General features: G+C 39.6%; 1 protein-coding gene across 12 annotated transcripts in view; it reads left to right on the top strand.

Annotated features, from left to right (window-relative positions):
* PTPRD (protein tyrosine phosphatase receptor type D) overlaps window positions 1–23,657 on the top strand; it is a 1,064,164-nt gene that overhangs the window by 608,248 nt on the left and 432,259 nt on the right. For all 12 annotated transcript variants that reach the window (XM_030194293.1, XM_030194296.1, XM_030194294.1 and 9 more), the window contains 2 exons: window positions 13,571–13,876; window positions 14,720–14,913. In XM_030194293.1, coding sequence (XP_030050153.1) covers window positions 13,571–13,876; window positions 14,720–14,913 — 500 coding nt within the window. The remainder of the gene's footprint in view (window positions 1–13,570; window positions 13,877–14,719; window positions 14,914–23,657) is intronic.

Genomic DNA, 23,657 nt, shown 5'->3' on the forward strand with positions numbered 1-23,657 from the left:
ATATTCATTTTAAAGCATTTTTGTATCCAGGCTCCTCGTTGCTTGAGGGACCTGGACGAAATTACACTAAAGATCTGAAGGCCACCCCTGTTTGATGACACCTGAGTAGCATTGTTCTGACTACACCTCCCCCCCCCCCCCCCATTTTTAATCTGTTGTTTGTTTTCATGGGATATAAGATCTGATTTGATCCAGCTTCCCATCTCCATTTAGTAGTCTACCAAAGGCCCTGGCAGCCATTTGTAATACCAGATTAAATATGGAATACCCAAGCCTCAATCTGAGATTAATTTTATTGAGGCTCTTGCAATTTCTCTTGAATTCTTCATGTTTTATGCTCTAACATCTCAAGCTTTTCCAAAAATCTTTGTGTTTTTGTTCCTACTTACTCATTTTTCTTTTTTAAAATTCATTTCTATTACCTTACACCTTCGGAATCATAAGGAGCCAGACTAATGCTGGTGAATCCACATTGATTTCATGAATAATAAATCTTTCTTTATTTGATGATAAGGTTTATGTTTTCAGCAGATTTTGTGATATTGCCACTCAAGTGTATGATCATTAAAACTAGTGTCTGCTATTCCCTTACCCTTTGTAATAAGACTGGTGGCAGCTAATCCTGTTTATTTATGTATTATATTTATAGAAGCTTGATAATAAGGTTGACAGTGTGTGAGTGCACCTTGGTGGTTTAAGTTAAAAAACAAAAAGAAGCATAAGAGAAAAAAAGAAAGTAAAGAAATATAGTCATAACTAGAAAAAGCTGAGTGAGGAATATAAACTGACAGAATGAATAAAGGGAATGACTAAATGAAGAGGTAAAACAAAAAGATTTTGTGGCTCTGAAAGGCAAAGTATTAACCGTTTGAAAGCCAGCTGAAACAGCCACTCTTTAAGACGTTTTTAATATTTCTGATAGATGGGCTCAGTGTGGAGATAAGGAGGGGTAAAGAGGGAAAGTTCCACAGGTGCGGTCCTAAATAGCTAAAAGCAATCAATGTTTCTTGTGGTATCATGTTGGATATGAGGAGGAGGAGGGATAGCAAGTAATGAGGTCTGAGAGGAATGTAGTATACACAGGAGAAGCATATGGAAGGAGTGAACCAACAAGATAAGAAAGTGCTTGTGGGTTTTGGCCCTTGAACATATGTTACAAAATTTTGTATTTAAGACTGGCAATAACTGGATGTCAGTGTTCTGCAGTGAGTAAAGAAGTGACATGATCCATGTCCCACAAATTCATTCATCTTGTCCCCCAGCTATTTGAGATGTTTCACCAGAAATGTTTGCCTTAGTTTTCATCTGACCCCAAAATACTCCAACAAATGCTCCACAGTCCACATTATTTTCATGGCACTTTCTGGTTTGACTCTGTTAAAATAACAATCATCACAGTTATATCCAATGCTACTTGTGGTTTTTCAGTAGCTTTTTAAACATTTTCTTTTTCTCATTTTTCTTTACCTGTTCTTCTGAGATGTCTTACCAGATTGCCCCAACCTTTTTCTGTTCTCACAAGCTGCCTGTAGGCATCTTGACAGCACCCCTTTGAACTAAAAATGAGTTAGGGAACTCATGTTGATGTGACTATAAAAGGTGCTACCAGCCGCGGCCTACTTTCATGTATATTTCCTCTGCTTGTTGGAACTAAGAGCCCCAGAGCCACCTCACATCTGTCAGCTGCTCTTTGATCTGTTTTTGAGCTGTGTCTAAATAATTTTAATTGGTTATCTACTACCTGCACATCCTTGCAAGCCAACTGTGACCCTTTGTCAACATTGCTTGAGTTGACTACAGTTTTGTTAACCCTAAATATCTCAGAAAATATGTACTAAGAATGCTGTTCTTAATAATGTGTCCTCAAATTCAGTTGCTTCTGTGACCTTCAAAGCCTTGATTAAGTGCTCCAGGATGCTGTTTGTGATTGATTTTCTAGCATTCTTTCTGGTCTCTCTCTGCCTTCCACAATCGCTCATTATTATTATTTTTTCAATTAAAACAACTTTTGTTTTGTCCCCTTGTCCCTCAGTTTTGAAAAGGAAAGATATACTGGCCAGGAGACAGCATGTTTGAATAACTAAGACTTTGAATTTTTAGTTTAACACATTTTCAGGTGAGATACTCAGGGTATGGTAAACACCTTTATTTTCTGCTAAATGTTCAAAATGGATTCCTTTGCTGCCAGTAGTCTTTCAGGCACACCTTGGTTATGGTTTTTCCAGCAACATTATTTCTCTAGATATCCAATCTCCCTTAGTTATACCAGGACCCTAATGGTTCGTTCCTCTGCATCTACAGTGGGGGAAATAAGTATTTGATCCCTTGCTGATTTTGTAAGTTTGCCCACTGACAAAGACATGAGCAGCCCATAATTGAAGGGTAGGTTATTGGTAACAGTGAGAGATAGCACATCACAAATTAAATCCGGAAAATCACATTGTGGAAAGTATATGAATTTATTTGCATTCTGCAGAGGGAAATAAGTATTTGATCCCTCTGGCAAACAAGACCTAATACTTGGTGGCAAAACCCTTGTTGGCAAGCACAGCGGTCAGACGTCTTCTGTAGTTGATGATGAGGTTTGCACACATGTCAGGAGGAATTTTGGTCCACTCCTCTTTGCAGATCATCTCTAAATCATTAAGAGTTCTGGGCTGTCGCTTGGCAACTCGCAGCTTCAGCTCCCTCCATAAGTTTTCAATGGGATTAAGGTCTGGTGACTGGCTAGGCCACTCCATGACCCTAATGTGCTTCTTCCTGAGCCACTCCTTTGTTGCCTTGGCTGTATGTTTTGGGTCATTGTCGTGCTGGAAGACCCAGCCACGACCCATTTTTAAGGCCCTGGCGGAGGGAAGGAGGTTGTCACTCAGAATTGTACGGTACATGGCCCCATCCATTCTCCCATTGATGCGGTGAAGTAGTCCTGTGCCCTTAGCAGAGAAACACCCCCAAAACATAACATTTCCACCTCCATGCTTGACAGTGGGGACGGTGTTCTTTGGGTCATAGGCAGCATTTCTCTTCCTCCAAACACGGCGAGTTGAGTTCATGCCAAAGAGCTCAATTTTTGTCTCATCTGACCACAGCACCTTCTCCCAATCACTCTCGGCATCATCCAGGTGTTCACTGGCAAACTTCAGACGGGCCGTCACATGTGCCTTCCGGAGCAGGGGGACCTTGCGGGCACTGCAGGATTGCAATCCGTTATGTCGTAATGTGTTACCAATGGTTTTCGTGGTGACAGTGGTCCCAGCTGCCTTGAGATCATTGACAAGTTCCCCCCTTGTAGTTGTAGGCTGATTTCTAACCTTCCTCATGATCAAGGATACCCCACGAGGTGAGATTTTGCGTGGAGCCCCAGATCTTTGTCGATTGACAGTCATTTTGTACTTCTTCCATTTTCTTACTATGGCACCAACAGTTGTCTCCTTCTCGCCCAGCGTCTTACTGATGGTTTTGTAGCCCATTCCAGCCTTGTGCAGGTGTATGATCTTGTCCCTGACATCCTTAGACAGCTCCTTGCTCTTGGCCATTTTGTAGAGGTTAGAGTCTGACTGATTCACTGAGTCTGTGGACAGGTGTCTTTCATACAGGTGACCATTGCCGACAGCTGTCTGTCATGCAGGTAACGAGTTGATTTGGAGCATCTACCTGGTCTGTAGGGGCCAGATCTCTTACTGGTTGGTGGGGGATCAAATACTTATTTCCCTCTGCAGAATGCAAATAAATTCATATACTTTCCACAATGTGATTTTCCGGATTTAATTTGTGATGTGCTATCTCTCACTGTTACCAATAACCTACCCTTCAATTATGGGCTGCTCATGTCTTTGTCAGTGGGCAAACTTACAAAATCAGCAAGGGATCAAATACTTATTTCCCCCACTGTATACCACTTTCCTGAAATGAGCTTACCAGTAGCAAGACATGCCACCCATAAAGTTCTATTTCTGACTGATTATGAGTTTTGGATTTAAATTTTTGGTGATGTTTACTGAAATGTGTTATGGTTTTGCATGTTAAGCACAAAGCCTATGCAGTAAAATTGTGGGTGTAATTAACACCCACCCATCATTTACAGCACAGGGCAAATAGTTGGGGGGGGTGACCATGTCAGATAGTTCAGTAGGTAGCTCAAGAACATCTGCGCTATTTCATGAAGCATTTGATGAGGGCCCCTAAACTAAGTATTGGTCACACCCTAACATTTTGTCTGAATCACCCAAATTTATGTACCAATACTTCTGTACTGTACTCGTTACTGTAATAGTACACCTATACTGTATTTGTTCACACCGGAGTCTGTAACCACCTCTCTGGAACTATGTAAGCCACTTTGAGCCTACTAATAAGTGGGAAAAGGTGGGATACAAATGTAACAAATAAATAAATAAAAAATTGATAGGCAGCTTAAACCCCATCATGATGCCATTTCATCCCCAAAAGGACCACATCTTTGACCTCCTACCTTTCCTGGAACTTATCCAGGGGTATCACTGATCATCCAGTGGATGGGGTAGGGAGGTTCCCCTCTGCTCCTGCCCTATTGCCAGTTGTGTTGAAAATGGTGACTCTGACGTTAGCATTAATCTTGCAGTACTACTGCTAGGGCTTAATCTGCCAAACAAGTGCCCAGATGATCGAAAGCCCTGCGCTGTTCAAAACAGCGCTTTACCGTCCTAATGATCAGAGATAATAGCATGCAAATTTATGTGCTCTATTATCTCTGATCATAGGGTAAAGTGCGGGAGGAGTTTCTCCCTTATATGGTGTGAAGTCCTGCCCAGCGCCTCCCAGTTTGCACTAGGCATGGCTGGGTGCCGCCATTTTCGAGGCGGCGCTGCTGGGAGTGTACTACTTCCCTCTTCCAGCAGAAGTATGGGGGAGTGGGGAAGAGGGCCGCTAAACCACCAGGTTGGGGGACTTGATTTGCAGCCCACTGGGCCACCAGTGCTTTTTGGGGGAGGATGCAAGGGGAGGTTAGGGGGGATGGCTCGGGGTGGGGGGGGGGGTCGGGGTTCCTGCTCCTGCGGGGTGACTGGAATAGGGGGCCCGCTAGCATGCAAATGCATACTGGACAGGGCTCACCATTCCTCCCCAATGGTCTGTAAACCCTAATGGCAGCTCCAAGCTGACGTAGGGTTTGCTGCGGATAGCACGCTGCTCGCTGATCATTGGGGAGGAATATGTTTAGAATGCATTTGAATGCTACTTGCGCTAAGAGCCCTGTTTTGCATGCATTTGCATGCTAGTTGCATTCAGAGCCTACGAGCACATTGTTTCACGTGCTCTGGGGCTCTGATCATGGGGTGGTAGCAAATGCAGGTGCTAATATGGCACTAATAGCCTCTAGCGCCTGCGTTTGCTTCTGATTATTGGCCCAAAGAAGTGTTTGAATTATCAGCAGTCTGGACAGCTACATGTATGGTAATATACAGCACAGCACAATAGCTGTCATTTCCAGTAAGGCTGTATTAAATATTTGTATTCAGTTCAATAGTGCCCCGAATACATTATTCGTCTTTGGCCAAATACCCAGGGCCCTACTGTGTTAAATCCTACTGAAATAAACACTTATTCTCTGATTTCATATTACCTGTTTTATTATTTGGTATGTTAAAGCTCAATGCCCATTATTCATATCCATATTCAGCCAAATAATATTTTTCATTATTCATATTTGGCCGAATAGTAAATTATGCTTGTTGGTACAGCTCTAATTACCAGCTTGGCTGATTGCTGCCTTGATCTTGCCTAAATCCGCAGTAAGCAATTAACCACGAGATTTTTACTGTTCGTGAGATTTTATCCACTGCCCTAGCTGAGATAATATTTAACCATCTTTCTGACCTCATGTACAATTTTCTTTAAATCAGTCACCTTACTTTCTAACTCTTCATACTCTCTTACCTATCTATATGTTCCATCTGTGCTTTACCCTTCACTATAAATTAAAATGTTCTATTATGCATTGTGCCGACATTGTAAGTATGCCGTACTTTGTATTGTTATTTAAATATTTTTACTGCTGTAATTGCCTATTGCTCATGTTTGCTTATTGTACACCACCTTGAGTGAGTTCCTTCAAAAAGGTGGTAAATAAATCCTAATAAATAAATAAATACTGTGGACCTGTGCTACTGGTTTCCATGCATTAAAATCTGCAGTAATTGTTTAGTACACGTTAGTAAACATGCTACTTTGCTAGTGTTGAGTCTGAATACACAGAATGAATTCCACACGAGAGGTATCTTTCCAGAGCTGACAGCCCCTCCAAAGTGAATAAAAAGAAATATCCCAAAGACATATTTCCATTAATAATAGTGAAAACTCCCTCCAATAGGCACCCCCTAACCAGCACAGAACTGTAACCTTCCATCACATAGTAGTAGCTTGGAGCTAACTTGGAGGAAAGTTTGGGACCTTGCCTGACCTTGTGGTCTGTAATTTTATTGTTTACACTATGGCTGGGTTGCCATTCTAAAAAAATATCCTGGTGTTCTTGAAACTGTTACCCAGTAGCTCTAGTGCCACCATGATAATAGGAAATAAACAATGAGATGTCTGATTAGAACTGGTGTACCATTTTAGTGATGTCTCAAGGATCTATATATAATCCAATATACTATTTAATTAGACACTTGACTCCTCAGAATTGAGGTTCTGAGAGAGTATGCAGGAAAATGGATTTTTTGCAGATGAGTTGCAATTCTTTCTACCTTGGAATCCAAACTAATGATTTTATATAGACTTTAAATGTATGCACTCAAGTAGCTAGCAATTGAATGAAGTTAAAAACATAGAAACAGAGAAAATGAGGACAGATAAAGAACGTACAGCCTATTGGGTCTGTCCATTCATACCAACTACTAAACTCGTTAATCCCTGTTATATCTTAGAGCTGAGCTTCCCAAACTCTTACAAAACCCCCATCGGGGTAATCTGTCCATAAGTGCATCATTATTCTGTGCCTCAGTGGGAGGGAGGTGGTCACACAATTTTATTTGGCTGCGATTATGGGGTCATGGCCACAAAAAGATTGAAAAACACTGCCTTAGAGACCCTCAATATCTGTCTCAAGCTTTCTTTAATTCGGATACTGTCCTTGTCTTTGCTACCTCTGCTGGGAGGCTGTTTTATACATCTGCCACCCTTTCCATAAAGAAAGTATTTCCTTAGATTACTCCTGAGTCTACCATCTTTCACCTCATCCTATGTCCCCTTGTTGCAGAGCTTGCTTTTATTTGAAAGAGGGCCCACCTTCTGCTCATTTATGCCACAAAGGTATTTAAATGTGTCTATCATATCTTTTCTCTCCTGCCTATCTTCTGAAGTATACATGGTAAGATAAGTACATAAGAATTGCCATACTAGGTCAAACCAAAGATCCATGAAAACCAATATCCTGCTTCCAACAATGGCCAATCCAAGTAACAAGTTCCTGGCAGGATCCCAAAAAGTAGCAACATTCCAGGGATAAGAAGTGGCGTTTCCCTAGTCTACCTTAACAGTAGTTTATTGACTTTTGCTCCAGGAACTTGTCCAAACCTTTTTTAAACCCAGTTAAACTAATTGCTTTTACAACATCCTCTGGAAAAGAATTCCAGAGCTTAATTATGCATTGAAAGAAAAAAAGATCCATATATCTGTCCCCATATATATGATAAAGATCACTGACTATTTTAGTAACCACCCTCTGGACTGACTCCACCTTGTTTATATCTTTTTGAAGGTACAGTCTCCAGAATTGTACACTTCAGATGAAGTATCAGCAGAGGCATTATCACCTTTTTCCTGCTGGCCATTCCTCTCCCTGTGTATCCAAGCATCCTTCTGACATTTGTTTACATTTTCTACTCATTTAGCGACTTGAAGATATGATCACCTCCAGGTTACATGTTAATTCATCCATGACCAAACACTTTCAGTGACATTTTATAAAGGACGTTCCAACTGGCAATTAGACATCCAGGTCAGGATGTTTGAAGTTCTGCTAGTATTTTAGAAGAGGATCTGCCGAAGGTCCATTTCATAGCATATGAATTCCTATATTTTAAAATAGCAACATAGATGTTCATATTGGTTCTAGCTGTCACCCAACCCCCTCCCCACCATGAATTCCGATCCCTCTTCTGATCCCCCATGAGTGCCAGTCTTCCTCCGAATCCCTTCATTGATTTCCGATCCCACTCAACACCCCCTCCCTTGGACATACAGTACATGAGGTTTAAATGTCTTTAGTCTATACTCCCATTCAGCAGCAGTCCCCCTTCACTGCTGCTCAGGATGGCACCAGCATTCAATTTGGTGTCTCAGCTTCTCAGCACTGCTTGAAGGCAAAGGTGCCACCTTGATACTGGAGCTGTCCTGGGGAGCAGTGGAGGTAGACCTCCCTCCCACCCCACAGGAGACATGTATACCTTGGGTAAATCTCATGAGGGTTTGGGGAGTAGTAGAGGGTAGGGCTTAGGGGAACCACAATAGCTGTCTGGGGTGGGGTTTAATGTTGAGGGACAGAAATCAATGGGGATGTGCGGGAAGTGGATTGGCACTCACTTGGGGGTTGGAAGGGGGATTGGAACTCATGGGTGATCCACTAGGGGGCTCAGATACTCTTGGTGGAGATGGGAAGGGGCTTTGGTCCTGCCCTGGGGGGGCATTAGTTTGGGGGGTACACCACCATGGTTTTCGGTTTTATGGGGTTCTGGATGTAGTGTGTGATACATGCAGGGTATGCTTCCTGCATGTACTGTCGAGTCTTTGCACTTATCCTCTGTTATGTTTTGCAGTTAACGTAGGGTAAATGCAAACCGTTTCTGATCCTTCCAGAAACAACCTCCTGGACATCCTATGTAGCTGGTCTAACTCCCAGTGTCTGTCTTTTTGGACATGGACATTTCTTCACCTTCTGCAATGGAAAATTAACATCTATTTTTTTTTGAGTCTGCCAAGTCTCACCCAAAACATGCTCAGACCATGCCCCCTTGCAGATGCATGTTCTGCAGTTTTAGATGTTCATATCCTGGCTTTTCAAAATCATGATTTGGATGTCGAAGTGTCCGATTATGAACGTCTAAAACATGAATTGTGTTTCTAAGATAAACACCTTTGGGTTAGTAGGCATCAAGCCCCTCATACTAGGTTAATGCACGTTTTGCACATGATTCGACTTCCAGTTTGGAACTGGAAAGACTTGTTGGACTTAAAACTAAACATGGAACTGGAGTTTTTAAGTGTGTTATAATAATGCTTCCTGTTTAGATTTTACACTTTATAAGGTATTTTTATTGGTAGTCTTACACAAAGTAGTGCAGTACTCCTAATAAGACCAAGCAGATAACCTTGAAAAAATATTACCACTTCTCTTTACCAACCAACATAGGAGTATTCAAGAAGATGGTGTATAAAATGTAAAAAAAATATCTATCTATCTATCTATCTATCTATCTATATCAATACATAGCAACTACCTTCTTTGTCCTTTTCTATGAACTACAAATCACAAAACAGGGCTGCACATACTCATACTGACTTCATTGCATCACCGTATTACCTTCATTATTAGTTTAGCAGCCACATACATTAAGAAACAGCAGAATGTCCAGCCCAAAAGGTTTCTAGCTGTGCCTATAAGGGAAGAAATAACACTATCATTTGGGAGCGGCATCAGCATCCTGTGCTGTTACGAATTAAGAGTAAAGTTGTTTTATTCTGAATTGGGATGTCCTTAAGAACAGTTTATCCTCCTATATTATGGCCCAATCCCTGCATTTAGCAGTCCAGGAAAGATTTCCATTGCATCTCCAAAAAGAATTGCATAATCCCTCATTTTTCCTATTTGTCTTGAATAGATTGTAAACTCTTTCTCTTACATGTTTTGTCTAGTGGGGCTATAGAAATAGAAACTCGCAAAACAGACCTTTTTTTGTGCATCGTTCCAGTGATTTATGTGTGCTTATTCCATTCGGTTTAAACTTTGGATCCTTTTCATTCATTTTCCAGGATTCTTCTTCTCTTTTTTTCCTCCCTTGGGTTATATAGCCCAGAATTTATCCTGTATACTAACACACACACACATACACGTTCAAACATGACTCCATATTTTTGGGACTGTTCCCCATTTTTTTATGTGAATGTAATCATTGTAATTATTTTTATCTTCTGCCACTAACTCCTATTGATATCTTTATTTCTTATTTGATCTTCTTTCCATCCACATGTATTCATTGAGGCACGTAAGAAGTGCTAATTTGGTTCAGGCTAATAGTCATTTAAGCTTAGAATTCCATCTTTGACTGTGGCCAAGGCTTGCAATGCCGGGGTTCTTATACTGCTCTTTCTTCTATTTTCCTTGCATGCTTCTCATTACCTGTTATCAGTGTCGGATCACCGTACGTATTCCCGGATTTTGCTACCATCATTTCCTGTCTTTCTCCTCCTGCTTCACTTCTGCTTCACTTTGCCATATCTCAAGTCTTCCCATATCTGATCTATTGACTCCACAGCCAGGCAGCTTTTAAGAATTTCCACAGTGATTATGCATGATAGATTTGCGTCTACTAGGTCTCATGCATGTTCATTATAGATTTTCTGAATATTGGACTAATTATGGTTATTACCAGGACATGTTTGAGAAGGCCTGCTGTATGTTGCTGTATATTGTCTGCTTGTATCTTTTATAGTGTACTTTTGAAGGCCTTGCCACAAGTTGCTACTACCTGAGGTGGTTCTTGGGATAGGGAGCACTTTGCTGCTCATCTGTTTGTGTTGATTATACTAATTGGGAATCTGTGTTTTTTAAACTGCTGCTGGTGTCCGCGGATTACATTCTAAGTGGCCATTTTGGATTCCGCTTGCAGTGGAACAAGCAGGCAACCTTTCCCCAGATCACAGCTCTCCAGTAAATCACCTGTTGATCATGGCCACTGTGCTGCCATTCTTAGAGCTGCTGCTGTTTGAAGCCTCAGATCTGTTCCTGACCTCTGTTCTGGGAGAGGTGGAGAGGTCCACCTGCAGTTGAAGGGGGTTCAGAATCCTTTGACGCTAATTTTGCTGATGCTCCTGCTCCCAAAGTCCTATGGATGTTCTTGTTTTTGGGCTCATGTTTGAGCTGTGCCCTAGTACGTCACAGTTCTTCCATTTGTTTCAAAAGATAATATATTTTTCATTATTGTTTGCCAGATCATTTTTTCTCTGTTCGTCTTTGTGTTTCAAGTCAGTCAGAATCTGTGCTGTGTTCCTTGCGCCATGAGCCTTCATTCAAAATAACTCAAGGATTTTTCTTCCCTATTTTAGCAGACTCTCTCTTCCACTGTTCCCAGTCTTGTCCTTGTAGCAGTGGTGCTTTCATACATCAAGGCTCCTTATGGAACTCTATGCCCTGGGATTCAAATCTAGAACCTTGGGGTTATCTTTGACTCTTCTCTCTCCTTCTCTGCTCATATCCAGCAGATCGCCAAGACCTGTCATTTCATTTCTTTACAACATCCGTAAAATCCGCCCCTTTCTTTCTGAGCACTCTACCAAAACCCTCATCCACACCCTTGTCACCTCTTGTTTGGACTACTGCAATCTGCTTCTTGCTGGCCTCCCACTTAGTCACCTCTCCCCTCTCCAGTCGGTTCAAAACTCTGCTGCCCGTCTCATCTTCCGCCAGGGTCGCTTTACTCATACTACCCCTCTCCTCAAGTTGCTTCACTGGCTCCCTATCCATTTTCGCATCCTGTTCAAACTTCTTCTACTAACCTATAAATGTACTCACTCTGCTGCTCCCCAGTATCTCTCCACACTCGTCCTTTCCTACACCCCTTCCCGTGCATTCCGTTCCCTGGATAAATCCTTCTTATCTGTTCCCTTCTCCGCTACTGCCAACTCCAGATTTCGCTCCTTCTGTCTTGCTGCACCCTATGCCTGGAATAGACTTCCTGAGCCCCTAAGTCTTGCCCCATCCTTGACCATCTTTAAATCTAGATTGAAAGCCCACCTCTTTAACATTGCTTTTGACTCATAACCACTTGTATCCACTCGCCTCCACCTACCCTCCTCGCCTCTTTCCTCTACATATTAATTGATTTGTTTGCTTTATTTTTTGTCTACTAGATTGTAAGCTCTTTGAGCAGGGACTGTCTTTCTTCTATGTTTGTGCAGCGCTGCGTACGCTTTGTAGCGCTATAGAAATGCTAAATAGTAGTAGTAGTAGTAGTAGAACCCCCAGATGTTGCCTTTATTGATAACCATGACTCTTTCACAGCATGCCCAGCGAACCTGGAATATGGAAGGCTTGATGCAAGAATTGAAACAAGGGGCCATCAGCATGGCAGCACAAAATGACCTGGAGATACATTTAATCATAACATCATTCATTTTAAAGTGAAAAGGATATGGTTGGAATTCTGTGGTTGTGCAGCCTGTGCTCAGTATATGTATATGTATATATATATATACCTGTAATTCTGTGTAACCACATCCCTTAGAAAATACATTTGCACAAAATGCAGTCAGTCTTGCTAAGGTCTCGTCAGCCTGAATGAGGTTTCATTGCTATAGTATTTAAAAAAAATTTTTTGAAACTATAAAACAAACCCCTAGTTGTATTGCATTTGGAAGTGTCCATTAGATTGCACCATTTCTGATTGCTGTTTGTCTTTCTAGTTCACGGGTTGATGGTAATGGATCTTTAGCTTATACATGCACACACACTTACGTAAGGAAGTGATAGGTATTTGCTGGTAGATTTTAATCTTCACTAGCATAGGTGTTGCCCAGAGGAGTTAATAAATAAAACTGAGAGCTGATATAGCTGTCGGATATGGGTAAGTACAAGTTACAGTGAGACTCAACAAATCTTTCATTTTGTCGGGTAGGTAAAACTTTGAATCCAAATTTTATTTTTTCATATTCAAATTACCGTGCATGCTTACAATGACCCCAGCCAATGTTTGAATAAAGATGATTTTATTCAAAGAATGTTTGGGATTGCCACGATCTGGGCAGGCTTGGTGGTGTAAGACCATGTAAGTGGATGTTCGTGACTTTGTTTTCTGGAAGGGCTGTTCAGTGATGTCTGTCAGTTATTGCAAGTTGTACTGTTCATTAAAACAGTGTCAAAATGAATATCTAATTATACATCTCTGTGGATGATCAAAAAATCTAGTAATACTTACAGAAAAATAAGAACTTCAGAAAAAAAAGCTTGCATTAACTGCAGCCAGTGAATGTGTACAGTAGATAGATAACTATCTAGAAACAAAATATTTATTTAAAAGAAGAAAAAAAAATACATCACAGGTAGGTAATGTTGTTTTGAGGCTACATTTTCATTTATGTCCCCCACATACCTTTTCACATTTTAGTTAACTTGTTCATTTTTATTTCATTCACCTTACTAAGCCAAGGTGCGTCTGATTATTTGAAGTTTTAAATTTTAAACTTTTGTTCGATTTTTTGGTTGTCCTTTTATTCATTTCAGTTTTTATTGTTTGTTTTGTTTGATTTGTTTCCCATGCTTTCTTTTCAATCGTTCCTATCCTATCAACCCAACCCACCTCTAACCCTCTACTGATATCAGAGCCATCAGCTCCCCCTCAGAACATTAGATGCAACAGTCCAAGCTCTACTAGCATTTTGGTAAGTTGGCTGCCTCCACCGGTGGAAAAACAGAATGGCTTTATCACCGAATATTCTATTAAGTATGTTGGAGTTGATGGCGAAGACAACAGCCCCCATGAAATTATGGGCATTTCATCAAACACTACTCAGTACCTTTTGGGACAGTTGGAAAAATGGACTGAATACCGGATTACCATGACTGCCCATACTGATGTTGGACCTGGCCCAGAGAGCATGCAAGTGCTAATTCGGACAGATGAAGATGGTATGTTGTCAACGTTACAGCAGTTTGCACTTTTCACTCTCTCTTGATCTACTGTCTTTGCATAGGCTAACGGGGTTTTCCTTTTTTTACTCATCAACTTTCCAGCATACCTGTATATATCACTAACACTCTTTTGATCAAAGGCTGGGCTTGCTTCATGTTTCCAATTTAAGTACATATAAACTTTTTTGCAGCTACTGTCTACTCTTTTCTCTAAGCGTCATAGTTCTTGGTACTTTTTTCTGCTTTTCTTCTTTTTTTTAGTATTGTTGGGAGCTACTTTGTATTTTTGTATTTTTAACTTCTTGTGCCCTATGAACATTTGGCTTAAGCCTTGAAATCTGTCCCTGTTTTGCTTGGTACTTTTTTACTACATCTTTTGGGAATTGATGCATCATGTTCTTTTGCATCTTCGGTCTACACTGTCAGAAAATAACAGAAGATGGCCCAATTGATCAACCCATTTTTTTTTCCCCTGGAAAATGAACCTTTTTTAAAATCTTACTGTGCTTTTTTTTTTTTTTTTTTGCTTTCTTCTTTTTGATTATTCGTTTTATTTCACTTAAACCTTTGTGCTTTAATGCTTTGAATTTCAAAGCATCCTCCTTGGCTTTTTACATTTTTACATGTTTTTCTATTTCTCTAATGCTTTTTTCTTCCATGGTTTTTGCATCAGTCATGTTTTTTGATCTTTTCACTAAAAGATAGCGCAGATTTGTTTGTCATTTTCATTGGCTGAAGCAACTTCCTTTTTTAAAAAGAAAAGTATATAGTTATATCTAGCTCTCTAATTAAAACGGACAAGTGCCTGTAATTCTGTTTTATCAAATGATGTTATTCCAGTTCCTAGTGGTCCTCCTCGCAAAGTCGAGGTAGAGGCTGTCAACTCTACATCAATAAAAGTGTCATGGCGCTCTCCTGTGCCCAATAAGCAGCATGGTCAGATCCGAGGATACCAGGTGCATTATGTGAGGATGGAAAATGATGAGCCTAAAGGTCAACCCATGCTGAAGGACATCATGTTGGCCGATGCTCAGGTATGTAAATATAAAGATTAACTAATTTTTAAAATACGATATAAATGTTATTATAAACAGTATATTTTTAATCTTTACAAATGATTCTCCCTTTAATGCCTCGCCAAGAACCTAAACTAATTAATGCTCCATTGTTCTCTATTTTTGTAACATTTCATAGATTTTGACCAAGAATGTCATGGAAGTAAAACTAAATACAATTGATGAATTTGTATAGAACAATTATGTGTTTCTGTATTTTACATGTTTAAATTATAAATACAAATCAGGACTTATTTTTTTAACAATTAACAACTGTTAGGTGGCATATATGCCTTCATGAAAACATAAATTGTTTGCTAACATACATATATCTGTACTTTTAATATTAATTTTAAATTAACATTTTTAAAAATAGAAATCATCTGATCTTGTCCAACTCACATTTACAGTAGGATTTCATATAGATATATTCAAAAAAGATAAAGAGGGAGATTCTATGTAAGGTCCCTAAAAATTCAGCGTAGAAATCAGTGCAAACTAAGCATATTCAACAAGCAGTGCCTAGTTAGGTACAGTATATAGAATACGCTTAGTTGGCATCCTAGTGCCTAAAACTAAAACGTGGCATATATCCAGGCACATAGATTTAGGCGCACTGAGCCATATTCTATACCTACACACGTAAATGTCAGGCCGCCCATGAAAACGCCCATTCCCCTGCCTATAACCATGCCCCTGTTTGCCTGCACGCATTAGAAGTTAGGCGCACTGCATTACAGAATGTGCTTAGCGAGTTGGGCGCGTACATTCTAATTAGTGCCAGTTACTGCTCATTATTGCTTGTTAAGAGTTGTTATCAACGCTGATTAGCTTGTTGAGCCAATTAAGTTATGAGTGTTGTTACAGAATACGCTTGGATTTCAGCACAAATCTCTAGACGCACTATAGAATCTGGAGGAAACTTTCTTCTTCATTAGAATTTTTCTGTATAATGCTCCTATTTATATATTTCCCATTTTGAATGTTTTAATTTATGAGACTATAAATTAACAATCCAAGGGAAAAATTAGTATAAAAAAGAAGAATTCATATCCAGTAATTAAAGAGAAAACAACAAATGTATGTGGAAACCAATATGATCCTTCTAGAAAGTTCCCATGTTTAAAAAAAGGAGCAGATCCATAAATAAGTGGGATAGTATTCACTTACAATATCAGAAATAAAAAAGAGAAAGAAATACATCATCAAAGAGGATTATAATCATAACATATATTTTTCTCTCCTGCTCTCAAATACAGTGTTCCTAACCTTTTTTTCATTTAACCAGTCGGAACTGAAATTTCATAACACAAAGGGAAAGGCATAAGAACAAAATGGAAAAGCCTTCGAATTATGATCTAACCATATTTAAATTTCATCCTAAAATATTTTTATATAAAGCATTTTCTTTGAATTCTTACACTCTGGAATCAGAGTACTGACTATTAGCTAAGTTACAGGGACAGAAAATCAAAATGTGCATCCTAAACAGTTAACGTGACCAAAAAGCGAGATTGTAGAAAGCAATTGTAGAAATTTAGATTTTTTTTTTTTGTTGTAACTCCAGAACCACCTAGGGCCCTGTTTACTAAACTGCGCTAAGGGCGCATTAGAGTTTTTAGTGCACGCTAAGCGCTAAAGACACCCATAGGAATGTATAGGAGGAGTGGCCTAGTCGTTAGGGTGGTGGACTTTGGTCCTGGCGAACTGAGGAACTGAGTTCAATTCCCAGCCCAGGCAGCTCCTTGTGACTCTGGGCAGGTCACTTAACTCTCCATTGCCCACCGCATTGAGCCTGCCATGAGTGGGAAAGCATGGAGTACAAATGTAACTAAAATAAAATAAATATAGGTGTCTCTAGCATTTAGCAGATGCTAATTTTAGGCGTGCACTAAAAATGCTAGCACGTCTTAGTAAACAGGGCCCCTACTTAGTAAAATTATTATTCTTTCCGGGGTATTACAGTGGCTATAGAAAATCTACATTCCTTTCCAAATTGTTCACCTTTTATTGTTTTACAGCCTGTAAGTAAAATTGATCAAAACAGTGTTTACATATCCACACATCCTGCCCTACATCAGCAAAGTGAAGAATATCATCTGGAAATTATGAAAATTAAATAAAACAGCTAAGCTAGTTTAGGGGTTCTTTTAATAAGCCACGGTAAAAAGTGGCCTGCGGCAGTACAAGCATGTCTTTAGGCGTGCGCTGGGCCATTTTTTTCATGTCTAGGAAAAAAGGCCTTTTTTAAGGGGCCGGAAAATGGACATGCATTACGATTGAAACGAGCGTATCCATTTTCAGCCTGAGAGCTTATCGCCACCTATTGACCTATCGGTAAGGTCTCATGTGCTAGCCACGTGGTAAGCATGCAGCGCACACCAACTGCTGTTTACCGCTGAGTAAGCAGCCTGCGGCAGGAAATTATTTTCTATCACGGGATTCAATGCATACCAAATTTGGAATTACTGCCAGGCTCACGCGCTAGCTGGGCGGTATTGCCGATTTGGAATGCACTATACATGCACTGACCCTCCTGTGCCTTAGTAAAAGGGCCCCTTAGTGCTCACTTGTCTTATACTTCTGCAACCAGAGTTTAATCTCTGTTATAACTAATCACCTTCAGAAAAACACTTACAGTAGACTTCACCTGTGTTATAATGTACTGATTCACATTATGATAGGCTAAATTCAGCATTCCTGTTAATTCTCTATGTTGGACACTTCATTTTAAAACAATGACCCAACCATGATCACCAAGGATCTACCAAAATAATGTTGAGACAAAGTCATAAACGGCACAGGTTAGAGATAGATATAAGAGAATTGTATCTTCCTTCGAACATCAGAGGAAAATTGCTCAGAGAATGGTCAAGACAAATATTCAGAAAGTGTAACATGTATTACACCACCAGACCCTGCCTAGATCGGGTTGCCTGTCTGAACTGGATTACTGATAAGGAGGAGGCTAATCAGGAAGGCAACCAAGAACACAATGACCATGGAAACATGCAGTTCTTTTACAATTTCAAGACTGGCCAAGGTGTGCAAGTGTCAACAGTATCCCAAGCACTCCACAAATCTGACCCGTATGCTGAAATGACCAGAAGGAAGCTATTACTCAAGAAAGCTCACTTTAAATCCCATTTCAAGTATGCAAAGAAACACTCAGGAGATACTGTCGCCATGTGGAAAACAATTAAACTAAAATGCATACAGGCCAAAATTTCCATTTGGTGAAAACCCAATAGAGCACATAACCCAGAGATCACATTCCTATTGTGATGCAAGATAGCAGTAGCATCAGTTATGGTTTTTTTTTTCTCATTAGCAGGAGCTTGGGCACTTGTTAGGATAGAAGGGACAACAAATGAATTAACATAGAAAAGCCATTGAGGAAAACTGACTGCCCTCTTACGATGACCTGAAGCACACAGCTAAAGCTGGAGTGGCTAAGAAAAAAACACGTAAATGTCCTTGAAACCCTAATCTCAATTTGACTGAAAATATGTGGCATGACTTGAAGATTGCTGTCCATCAGTGCTCTCCAAAGAACTTGACAGAGCTTGAACAATTTTGCAAAGAACGGTTTTATAACTGGGAAATCTGTATGAGCAAAGTTATCAAAGCATATCCCAAAAGATTCAGGGAAGAAGTTATCAACTTGGGCTACTATGAAGACATAGTCCCCCAGATTCTATATATCGCACCTAGTGTTCTGTGCCGAAATTCAAGCATATTCTATAACAACGTGTGTAACTTAATTGACTTAACAAGCTAATCAGCATTGATAACAGCACTTAACGAGCAATAATGATCACTAATTGTCAAAAATTAGAATGTACGTGCACAACTCACTTAGCGTATTCTGTAATGCAGAGCATCTAAATTCTAATGTGTGATTATGGGTGGGGAAATTGGCATTTCATGGGCATTCCAAAATGTATTCGCACTTTTATAGAATATGCCCCTCTGTGCCTAAATCTATGCACCGGTATTTACACCACATTTTCCTTGGTATAAATGGATGTGTGTAGTTCTAGGTGCTTGGATATCAACTAAGCATATACCGCACCTAAATCTAGGCACTGCTTATAGAATACACTTAGGCATGGATTTTTCAGGCGCCATATATAGAATCTGGTCCATTATTTTACTATTAATTCCAGTTACTAGTAGCTAGGTCTCATTGTATAAAATTGGATCTGTGCTAAAATAGCATGAGTTATTGGTAAAATAACACGTCTTAATGGTAACCCACATGGATAACTATGCCCCCTAAGAGCTTGTATTGCTGTCAGAGCTGTTGTCATTAATTTAAGTGTTGACTTAGAATTTCAATTTTGTTTTATATGTGTTTTGCCCCCTGCTCTCCCCCCCCCCCCCAAAAAAAAAGTGCCCTGAAAAATGTGGCGTATGGTGTGTTGATGAGTGAATAACACCATGTTAAATGCATGCAAATCTACATAGACACAACAAAATGTGAAAAACCTTCAAGGGAATGTGGAATTCTGTAGCCACTTGTGTGTGAATATAGGTTTAAATCTAAATCTAACGCCAGACGTCTTGTCATATACTGAGATCATTCCTTTTTTTAAAATTTAAAGTATATGATTAAGGTTCTTAACAAGTCTGGATTTTTATCTTATGGTATTATTCATGGTGGCAACCTCTGGAACTAAAAGACAGTTTGGAGCATCACTTGGCAATGCATTCATCTAGTTTAAAGCTACTGATCTAAACTGTAGTGCAATACTTTGACAGCTTTTAATATTAATATGTATATGTGTGTGTGAGTGTGAGACTGTTTGGCTAAAGTAGTTCTTTTATATTGAACAAAGGAAATCATTACTGCCTGTACATTTGCAATTTATAAGTATAATATTTCTCAGTTTGGTGGCACACTGCTTCTGTTTCTCTTTTGAAAGACTATATTGTCCTAACTTGGTTTTAATTGTAAAATGTTAGAATTGAATATTCAGGGTATACTTATGCAGAAATCCGTAAAACAAGACAAATTTACTGAGCCTGAATCCTAAAAATATGCTTGTATGTGTATATAGGTCTGAGTGGGGAGTTATGAAAAAAGGCCGTGCAAGTCTTGCTCATAATCTGTAATTCTGAATTCCAGTCTATTAAGGAATGATAGAATTCTATCTTTGCCTTGGTTTCCTGGCACTGTACTGCAGGAACCAGGCAATAGTGCCAGATTGGTTTGCGGCAAAGTGGCGGTACAGGTACTGCCACTTTATAAAAGGGTCAAACCTAATAACTCTAAACTATTCCCAATAAATACTCTGGACTGACTAAACTAGAAATATATAATACCAGAGAGTACTAATAAGGAGACCTAAAAGTGGGAGGATTAACCTAATACAGTTCTGGGTGATACACCTAGTGGATTATTTAATAACTCTTCTTTTTGAGTATCAAGAAGTTCTCAGAGTCACTAATTCACCCAAGACAAGGCTCACATTTCAACGTGACACCTCTAAGGGTGAGTAAATTTCTCAATCATAGAACTTATCATGGGTGTCTTTGTCTAAATCAATCTTGTTTTCTTGCAAATACACCCTTATGTCAATCAAGATTTAAAAAATATACAACTTGCTAATCACTTACTAATCACAAAACTCAGAACTGTGTAAGTTGATCCTATCACTTGCTCCTCAAAACCTCATGTACATCCCAAAAATCAAGATGTGCTCCAATCTCACTGCTCTAAACTCAATTGACTAAATTCTTTCAAAAATCTTTACTCTCATAAATATAATTTATCAAAAAATAGAACAAGAAGGCACTTAGCGTTATAAACGATTCAAAAGGGGCCTTTAGGGCCTGCTTACTAAGCCGCACTGTAGGCACACTAGCTTTTTTAGCGCATGCTAAAATTTTGTGCATGCAAATGCTAGAGACACCCATATACTCCTATGGGTGTCTTTAGCATTAGTGTGTGCTAAAAATGATAGCGTGCCTACATCGCAGCTTAGTAAACAGGGCCCTTAGTATTTTTTGCTTTGTTGGTAGGATATTTTAAAATGTCATAGTGTAGACTGCAGGGTCTCCCAGACCTGCCCTGGGTACTCTACAGCCAGTTGGATTTTCAGGGTATCCACAATGAATATGTAAATATGTGTTATTTATATATTCTCCCTTTTGGCCTAATATGGTATCATTTGTATTGTACTGACATTTATCATATTACTACTACTACTACTACTTAACATTTCTAAAGCGCTACTAGGGTTATGCAGCACTGTACAGTTTAATAAAGTAGGACAGTCCCTGCTCAAAGGAGCTTACAATCTAAAGGACTGTTATATGAATGTTCTGCAGCACTGTTAAATGTGTATATATTTCTGATACGGTCTCATGTTTGTCCTATTACTAGGTTTTAGTTTGCCATTTCCAAGTTTACCTCATTTATTGCATTTATATTTGGTCATTTTACTATTGTCTTGTTGTTTCTGCTCACCGCCTTAGGTAATTCTCTTCATAAAGGCGGTTAAGAAATCCCAATAAATAAATAACATTTGAATGTACTAGGTTTCCATTGTATACAATTGTATCTCATATGATTCATTGTGATAGCCTGAAAATCCGATTGTGAGGTTCCTAGAATAGGTTTGGGAAGCCCTGGAATATAGCCTGCAGTTAAGGCTATTTCTTGTCTAGTCCCTTAAAGAAAACACTGATGTGATAAAATGGAAGAGCGCATTTTCTTTTTCTATTCTTCCATGAATGGTTTTCTAAGAAACTTCTGGATAAAAATAGTTACACACTGGTGTTATTGATTCAAAACTATATTATAGCTTTTTGTGTTCTTAAGTGTTCTCTAGACAGACAATTAATATTGATTGACCAAGCATACACTAATATTGTCTGTTCTGCCCATAGCAGATCTGGGGATTCCTAGTTACCTGCAGTTTTTAGTCAATGGCATGCCACTTAAGGTTAACAAACCTTCTTCTGTAAACATGACATAAACTAGTAAATCAGCCAACCGGGCTTTATACCTACTTGTAGAATGCATTAAAGGCTAGATTTACTAAAGTGCACTACTGTACTAGAACATACTAACACTGATAAGCAAAAAGGATCTGGCAAAAGGGCTGTGTGACAAAGCTGCTGAAAAGCACAGACCAGGGATAGGTATAAGAGCACTATAAAATCCTTGAATATCGCTCATAGGATGGTCAAGACAAGCCTGCCCTCCAGGCTTTTCTTTTTATTGTGCATCTGTAGTCAGAAGCATGGATTTAGGGTAGGTAGCTTTTATAGCTCTCACTCCTCTTTAGTTACATGAAATCTCAGCTAAGATCCTTTCCGCATCTGAAGGTCTCTTAGGTCATCTTACTAGTTCTGTCTCCTTGAAAATGTACTTTGATATCATCCCCCTCCACCTACAGTGGCATCCATTGAAGAATTAACTTTAATTGTCTCAGAAGCCTGTCTTCCCACAGGCCCTCTGGCTGTCTTACCAGATTTTAACAGTTATTTTGCACTTTCTTCCACTACTTTGGTGCTGGACTTTATTTAGTTCATAACTGACTTTGGGCCCCTTTTACAAAGCGGCGGTAAGTCCAACGCAGGCTTACCGCTTGCTAAACTGGAAGTACCGCCGGGCTACTGCAGCAGCCCGGCAGTACTTCCCACCCCCATTGCGCTGTCATATCTGATGCTACAAAAATATATTTATTTTTGTAGTGCCGGGGTGTACCCGGCGGTAATCGGGCAGTGCTGCTCGCTGCCGGTTACCGCCGGGTTGGCGCGGGAGCCCTTTCCGTCAACTCAATGGGTGGTGGTAAGGGCTTCCCCCCAGAAATGGCTGTGCAGCAAAGAAAGACTACCCTTTTACCAGCTGTAGTAAAAGGGGAGCCTCAGTGCACGTCAAAAACACATGCTGATGCCCCCTTTTGTCGCAGCTTGGTAAAAGGGGCCCTTACCTATAGCTCCTCCCTTACATGTAGCTCTTCCCATTCTTACCTATAGCACCTCTCATTCTTTTGTACATAGTTTAGGTGCTGTTTAGTCTCTTACCTGAATTTTGTAAATCTTTCCAGAACTGTCCACACTGCAGTTTCCTGGCCAGATTATTTTCTTACATTTTCTGTATCATCTTTCTTTGACACGCTACATCTATTTCAACTTTATAGGAAATTTTATGCTGTTTATCTTTCTTTCTCTTTTGGCCAATGAATTGTCCCTTACTGATAATGTGTTCCTCCTTTCCTTTAGAAAGCTAGGCAAATGAATGAAAACAACCACATTGAAGCAGTATTGGATAAAATTGCTGCTTTAAAGGAACATTCCGTCCATTCTAAAGTTAATCATCCCTAGTACTCTCAGTCCTTGTGACAAACATTTTTTTTTTTTGCAGAGCATCACCACTGGTGCAGCTATCTCTGTGCTTCAAAAACATAGATATTGCTAATTGATTTTGGGGGCTAAAATAAACTTTTGCATCCCGCTTGTGTTTAGACCTTGGGAATGTTATATGAAATCTTTTTAAATTCACAGCTTTCAGTGGTTCTTTCAAATGATACTCCCCCATTGGGTCCCCTTCTGAAGCTTTTCAATTGTTTTTTCTTATTGCCATTTGTTGCTACCTTCCTGATTCAAGTCCTTCATTTAACAATGTCAGTGGTTCATTTGCTTAATTTTTATTACATTACCACTATCACTCATGAACACTCCTTGAAGCTCACTGGATTCACAGTTGA

Source organism: Microcaecilia unicolor, chromosome 2, assembly GCF_901765095.1.
Source record: "Microcaecilia unicolor chromosome 2, aMicUni1.1, whole genome shotgun sequence".
NCBI classification, from domain to species: Eukaryota; Metazoa; Chordata; class Amphibia; order Gymnophiona; family Siphonopidae; genus Microcaecilia; species Microcaecilia unicolor.